This window comes from Erythrolamprus reginae, chromosome 8, assembly GCF_031021105.1.
Source record: "Erythrolamprus reginae isolate rEryReg1 chromosome 8, rEryReg1.hap1, whole genome shotgun sequence".
NCBI lineage: Eukaryota > Metazoa > Chordata > Lepidosauria > Squamata > Dipsadidae > Erythrolamprus > Erythrolamprus reginae.
In genome coordinates, this window is record NC_091957.1 from 10,844,837 (window position 1) to 10,851,942 (window position 7,106).

General features: G+C 47.6%; 1 protein-coding gene across 4 annotated transcripts in view; it reads right to left on the reverse strand.

Annotated features, from left to right (window-relative positions):
* DNM1 (dynamin 1) overlaps positions 1 to 6,010 on the reverse strand; it is a 130,070-nt gene extending 124,060 nt beyond the window's left edge. For 2 of the 4 annotated variants that reach the window (XR_011559693.1, XM_070758795.1), the window contains exon 1: positions 5,611 to 5,864. Coding sequence is in view for 3 of the 4 variants with exons in the window: in XM_070758795.1 (XP_070614896.1) it covers positions 5,611 to 5,771 (161 nt within the window). In the remaining variant the exon portion in view is untranslated. Of the gene's footprint in view, positions 1 to 5,610 lie in introns of all 4 variants that reach the window. The other 2 variants (XM_070758794.1, XM_070758796.1) reach the window with 1 other exon arrangement.
* Between the last annotated feature and the right edge of the window lie 1,096 nt (positions 6,011 to 7,106).

Sequence of the window (7,106 nt, forward strand, 5' to 3'; positions counted from 1 at the left end):
TTGGATACACAAGGAATTTGTCTTTGGTGCAGATGCTGTCAGAGTACATAAAATATAGGATAGGATAGGATAGGATATAGAGCAGAATATACTAGACTAGACTAGACTAGACTAGAATAAAATAGAATAGAATTTATTGGCCAAGTGTGATTGGACACACAAGGAATTTGTCTTTGGTGCAGATGCTCTCAGAGTACATAAAAGATAGGATAAGATAGGAAAGGATAGGACAGGACAGGATAGGACAGGACAGGACAGGATAGGATAGAATATAGAGCAGAATAGACTGGACTAGACTAGACTAGACTATAACAGAATAGAATAGAATAGATTAGAGTAGAATAGAATAGAATTTGTTATTGCCTAAGTGTGATTGGATACACAAGGAATTTGTCTTTGGTGCAGATGCTGTCAGAGTACATAAAATATAGGATAGGATAGGATAGGATATAGAGCAGAATATACTAGACTAGACTAGACTAGACTAGAATAAAATAGAATAGAATTTATTGGCCAAGTGTGATTGGACACACAAGGAATTTGTCTTCGGTGCAGATGCTCTCAGTGTACATGAAAGAAAAGATAAATTTGTCGAGATTGAAGAAATACAACACTTAATTATTGTCATAGGGGGTCAAATAAGCAATCAGGAAACAATCATTATTAATAAAAATCTTAAGGATACAAGCATTCAGTTACAGTCCTATAGTCATAGGTGGGAGGAGATGATGATAGGAACGATGAGAAAAAACTAGTAGTAATAGCAGTGCAGCCTTAGTAAATATGCTACTCAAAAAAATAAAGGGAACACTCAAAGAACACATCCTAGATCTGAATGAATGAAATATTCTCACTCAATCCTTTGTTCTGTACAAAGTTGAATGTGCACAACAGCAGGTGAAATTGATTGTCAATCAGTGTTGCTTCCTAATTAGTTTGATTTCAGAGGGAGTTTGATTTACTTGGAGTTATATTGTGTTATTTAAGTGCTCCCTTTATTTATTTATTTTTTTGAGCAGTGTACTTTGACAGTGTTGAGGGAATTATTTGTTTAGCAGAGTGAAGGCGTTCGGGAAGAAAACTGTTCTTGTGTTTGGTTGCCTTGGTGTGCGGTGCTCTGTAGCGACGTTTTGAGGGTAGGAATTGAAACAGTTTGTGTCCAGGATGCGAGGGGGTCAGTAAAATATCTTCACAGCCCTCTTTTTGACTCGTGCAGTATACAGGGCCTGAATGGTAAGGAAGGTTGGCAGGCAGAGATAAATTTGGTAGAGATAAATTTGGACAATAGGACAGTAGGACAGGGACGGTGGGCACGATGGTGCGCTTATGCACGCCCGTTACAGACCTCAAACTACATATTTTCATTTGCAAGAGATTTTTTTTGTTTCCTGCCCCTCGCTTGCATCCCTTACCTCCACCTGGGGAGGCCCAGCTGGCTTCGGGGAATAGGATTTGGACAGATCCAGGTGAGACAGGTGAAGAGAGGGGAGGGGGAAAACAGGAATGGATATGTGCCATGCAATAGAATAGAATAGAATAGAATTTTATTGGCCAAGTGTGATTGGACACACAAGGAATTTGTCTTGGTGCATATGCTCTCAGCGTACATAAAATAAAATATACATTTGTCAAGAATCATGTGGTACGACACTTAATGATGGTCATAGGGATTAAATAAGCAATGAAGAAGCAATATTAATAAAAATCTTAGGATATAAGCAACAATGACACAGATACCACCAAGAATTTAATGCACAAGCAGATGTACCGGTTGTCAGTTGGACCTTTTAGAGAAATGGAGGGAGAGGGTAGCCAGGACAGGGGTCCAGGTTGTGGAGACGCATTGGGGTCACTGGAAAAGAGAGAGGAAGCTCTTTCCCTCTTCCCCCCCAGCTGTTCTTCCTCAACAACAACAACCCCCCCCCCCAAGTGTATCCTTCAGAGTGACATAACAGCCAGAGGCTTCTGCCCGACCTCTGGCAGGAGGCCCTACTGGGCAAAGTGCCTTTGCAACCATCACCAGGTATGGCCCTCTGGCCAAAACGTTTCTCTCCCTGCCTTTCCCACTCCGAAAAAGCAGCAGCGGCAACAGCAGAGAAGAAAGAAAGAAAGAGAGAGAGAGAGAGAGAAAGGAGGGAAGGTGGAAGGAAGATGGAGGGAGGTTGGGAGGGAGGGAAGGGAAGGAAAGAAGGAGGAAGGGGAGGCAGATTGGAGGAAGACAGGCACGCAGGAAGGAAGGAGAGAAGGAAGGTAAAAGGAAAGGAGGGAGAGAGACAGTAAGGAAGGAGAGGGAGGGAGAGTGGAAGAGAGGAAGGAAGCAAGGAAGGAGAGGAAAACAGCGAAGTGAGAAGGAAGGAAGCCATGGAAAATATTCTGAAGGAAGGAAGGAGGAAGGAGAGAGGGAGGGAGGGATAAGGAAATGAGGGGGAGAGAGAAAGGAAGGAGAGTAGAAGAGAGGAAGGAAGCAAGGATGGATGGAAGGAAGGAGAGAGGGAGGGGGTAGGAAAGGAGGGCGAGAGACAGGAAGGAAGGGGAGGGAGGGAGAGTAGAAGAGAGGAAAGAAGCAAGGAAGGAAAGAAGCAAGGAAGGAGAGGAAAAACAGAGAAGAGAGAAGGAAGGAAGATATGAAAAACAGAAGAGAGAAGGAAGGAAGATATGAAAAATATCCTGGGAAGGAAGGGAGGAAGGAAGGAAGGAAGGAAGGAAGTCAGTAGGGGGAGGGTTAGTGGAGGCAGGAAGGAAGGAAGGAAGGAAGGAAGGTGAGGGGGAGTGAGGGAGTAGAGGGAGGGGGAGCGGGAAGGGAGGAGGGACGAAGAAGGGAGGGAGGGCGATAAGGCAGAGAAGAGAGGAGAGGAAAAAGAAGAGACAAGGAAGGAAGCATTGGAAAATAACGACGGGAAGGAAGGAAGGAAAGAAGCAAGGAAGGAGAGGAAAAACAGAGAAGAGAGAAGGAAGGAAGATATGAAAAACAGAAGAGAGAAGGAAGGAAGATATGAAAAATATCCTGGGAAGGAAGGGAGGAAGGAAGGAAGGAAGTCAGTAGGGGAGGGTCAGTGGAGGCAGGAAGGAAGGAAGGAAGGTGAGGGGGGAGTGAGGGAGTAGAGGGAGGGGGAGCGGAAGGGAGGAGGGACGAAGGAAGGGAGGGAGGGCGGTAAGGCAGAGAAGAGAGGAGAGGAAAAAGAAGAGACAAGGAAGGAAGCATTGGAAAATAACGACGGGAAGGAAGGAAGGAAAGAAGGGATGGAGGGAGAGGGTGGGAGGGAGAAAACAGAAAAAGACAGAAAAGAGCTTTTCCTGCGGCCACCCTCCCTCCCTTCCCTCCCTCCCACCGCTGCAGGACAGATAAATAAAGCATTTAGGATTACAACGGTTAAAGCTCTTGCGTTAACGCCGGGTAGGCGGCGGCGCAGCCTGCTGCCTTTCCGACAAATGCTCAGTTCTCTCACTGCGCGTGTGCTTGTGTGTGTGTCTGTCTCTGCGCGCGTGTCTCGGCGCGTGCCCGGCCAATCCCTCCCAAGGACGGGGGGGGAGAGAGATGGGGGGCCCCCGGCTGAGGCTCTTCCCCACGACCCCACACCCGCTAACCCCATCCCCCGCCTTGTCAATTGCGTGAAATGTGCTCAGATCCGAGTCCTGGATAAGCCCCTGGGTTGTCCTGCACCACAAATCCAAGATTAAGCTCCGGATTTCAGCATCTGTGCGCGTCGGGGGCGCGCGCGCACGCACACACATATATAATGGATGGATGGATGGGAGAGAGAGAGAGAGATGATAGACAGAGATACATCGATGAGAGAGAGAGAGAGACAGATAGAGATAGATAGAAAGAGAGATGATAGATGAGAGAGATACCTCGACGATAGATAGATAGATAGATAGATAGATAGATAGATAGATAGATAGATAGATAGATAGATAGAGATAGATAGATAGATAGATATTCGACTTCTATGCCTCCCAATCCCGAAGGACTCAGGGCAGGGAGAGAGGGAGAGAGAGATTCAGGATCTAAATGGAAAGGGATGGGCGGTCTACCCGTCGGATCAAGGACAGAACGTCAGCTGTCAATCAAGCGCTTTCCCTCCCCCAGTTTTTCTTTTTTGCGGCGGGGGGGCAGGCGAGAGCCTCCCCCTCCCGCAAGCATCTGCAATGTGTCAATCGGAGGGCTGGTGGAAAAGATGGAATCCTTGGCGGGAGGGGGAGAGAACGAAGGAACGGTCCCTCCCGACGTGTCTCTCTATGCATAGCATCCCTGTGGAGGAGGGGGGAGTGTTTTTTTTCCCCGGGTGGGGGCAGGAAGGGAGAATCAGCCATTAAGCTGCCTGACTCAAAAGACGCATTCCCCGAGGGTTTCTCTCTCTCTCTCTCTCTTCTCTCTCTCTCTCTCCCTCTTTCTATTTCTCTCTCTCCTTTTTCTCTTTCCCTCCCAGTCTCTCCCTCTCCTCTCCTTCTACCTCACCCTTTCTTTCTATTCCTGTTTCTCCTGCCTCTCCCCTTCTCCTTTCCTTCCCGCTCTCTCCTTCCTTTGCTCCCTCTCCTCTTTTCGCTCCTTCTATCTCTCCCTCTTTCTATTTATCTCTTTTCTCTCTCTCCCCTCTCTCTTCCTCCTTCTCTCTAACCCCTCTTTCTATTCCTCTTTTTCTCTCTCCTTCCCCCCTCTCCTTCCTCTGTCCTTCTTTCCTTCCCTCTATCTCTCCTCCCTCTTTCCTTCCTTTTCTCCTCTCCTCTTTTTCTCTTTCCTTCCCCCTCTCCTTCCTTCCTTCCCTCTCTCTTTCCCCCTCTCTCTTTCCTTCTCTCATCTCCTTCTCTCTTTTTCTCTCTCCTTCCCCCCCTACTTCTTCTCTCCTTCTCCTTGTTTCCTTCCCTCCTCTCTGTCTCCCCCTCTTTCTCTTTCTCTCCTCTCCTTCTCTCTCTCTCCTCCCTCTCTATTTCTTTTTCTCTCCTTCCCCCTCTCTCCTCTCCTCCTCCTTTCCTTCCCTCTCTATGTCTCCCCCTCTTTCTCTCTCTTTCTCCAGCCCCTCTCTTCCCCCCTCTCTTTCTCTCTCTCTCTCCCTCTCTTTCTCTCTCCCCTTCTCTCTCTCCCCCTTTCTGTCTCTCTCCCCTTTTCTCTTTCTCTCTCCCCCCACTCTTTCACTCTTTCTCTCTCCCCTTCTCTTTCTCTCTGTCTCTCTCTCCCCTTCTTTCTTCTTTCTCTCTCCTCTCCCCCACTCTTTCTCACTCTATCTCTCCCCCTCTTTCTCTCCCCTCTTCTTTCTCTCTCTCCTCCCTTCTTTCTCTCTCTCTTCTTCTCTCCTCCCCACTCTCTATTTTCTCCTATCTTCTATCCCCATATCTTTCTTCTATTCTCTCATCGATTTATTTTATCCTATATTATCTCTTCTATTCTTTCTCTAATTCTCTTTCCTCGAAGGTGTCCTCTATTTCCTTCATTGTGTATTATTGTGTATTGGACAAAATAGTAATTAAATAAAAAATAAATTAAAAAACCAGAAAGCATAAGGCGGGAGGGGTTCCCCCCCCCTCTGCCAGCAAAGAGATACCCCCCCAGCCCATCTCCTTGCAAATCCCCCCCCTCCAACCTTCCTCCCCCCCACCGCCCCGAATTTTTACCTCCCCACGAAATTCTCCAGCACGGAGCTCTTGCCGGCGCTCTGCCCTCCGACCACGGCGATCTGGGGCAGGTCGAGGTTGGCGTTCTGGCCGATGGCGGAGAAGGCATCCTGGAGGCGGTTGACCAGCGGGATGAGGTCTTCCATGCCCCGGTTGCCCATGGCTGCTGCGGCGTTGGCCTCTGCGGGCGGCTAGGCTCAAGGAGACGCCGGGATGCTCATCGAAGGAGGAGGAGGAGGAGAAGAAGCTGCGCCCCTCCGGCCTGGGGGAAGTGGGGTACCCGCGCCTTCCCTGAGCCCCCTTCCCTGAGCCGGACGCCGCCTGTGCTCCCACCCCGGAGCTCTCTGCGGCAGCCCGAGAAGACCAGCCGGCTGGCACCTCCGTCTCTACCTGGGTCCTCGCCTGGGAGGCTGCGGGCGGGGAGAGGGGGGAGCGGGGGTGCGCGTTCCCGCGGCCGCCGCTAGCGGGCAGACAGGAGCTAGCTCCCGGAGAGCATCCTGGGCCTTGTAGTTTTTTAAAAAATTTGTTTTGTCAAGTACATATCGGAGGTATGGAAATATATAATCATATTCATATACATGATACTGGTAAGAAAAAAAATAAGAAGAAACATTAGATAGTGTTGTATGGTTTTTAAATGATGGGTTTTTACATGCTTTTAAAAATATTATTATTATTATTATTATTATTATTATTATTATTATTAATTAATTAGATTTGTATGCCGCCCCTCTCCGTAGACTCGGGGCAGCTTACAGCAATGATAAAAACAATATATAATGACAAATCTAATAGTTAGAATCTAAAATAACAATACTGTAATACATTTAAAAAGTCTAAAAAACAAGAAACCCCAATATATATATATAAATATTAGATTTGTTGCATTGTAATATTGTTATTATTGTTGTTGTGAGCCACCCCGAGTCTCCGGAGAGGGGCGGCATACAAATCTAATAAATTATTATTATTAATAATAATAATGGTTCACATTCATGCAGGGGTGAGTTAAACCCGGGTTCTCGTTTGGGAGCATGACTGCACATGTGAATGTATATTGGGGGGGGGGGGGGGGTGATAGACATGGAAGAGAAGAGAAGAGAAGAAAGGATGTTTTTGTGAATGTAAAAAGCTGAGGGGGTGCTGCTCTCCGGAAGTAAGCTGGGAGGACCCCCTTGAGAACGAAATGCATTCTCCAAACTTTTCCTACCTCATAGGGGTGTTGGGAAATTCAAACGAACAGATTCTTCAGTGGGTCAATACAACAGAATATCCTAGGCCGGGAGTACACAAAGTTGGCTCTTCTCTGATACGTAGACTTCAACTCCCAGAATTCCTGAGCTAGCATGATTGACACAGGAATTCTGGGAGTTGAAGTCCACAAGTCCTAGAAGAGCCAACTTTGCCTACCCTGAGGCCTAGCCCAGTGATGGCGAACCTTTATTTCCTCAGGTGCCGAAAGCACACATGTGCGCAATATCACGCACACACAAGTG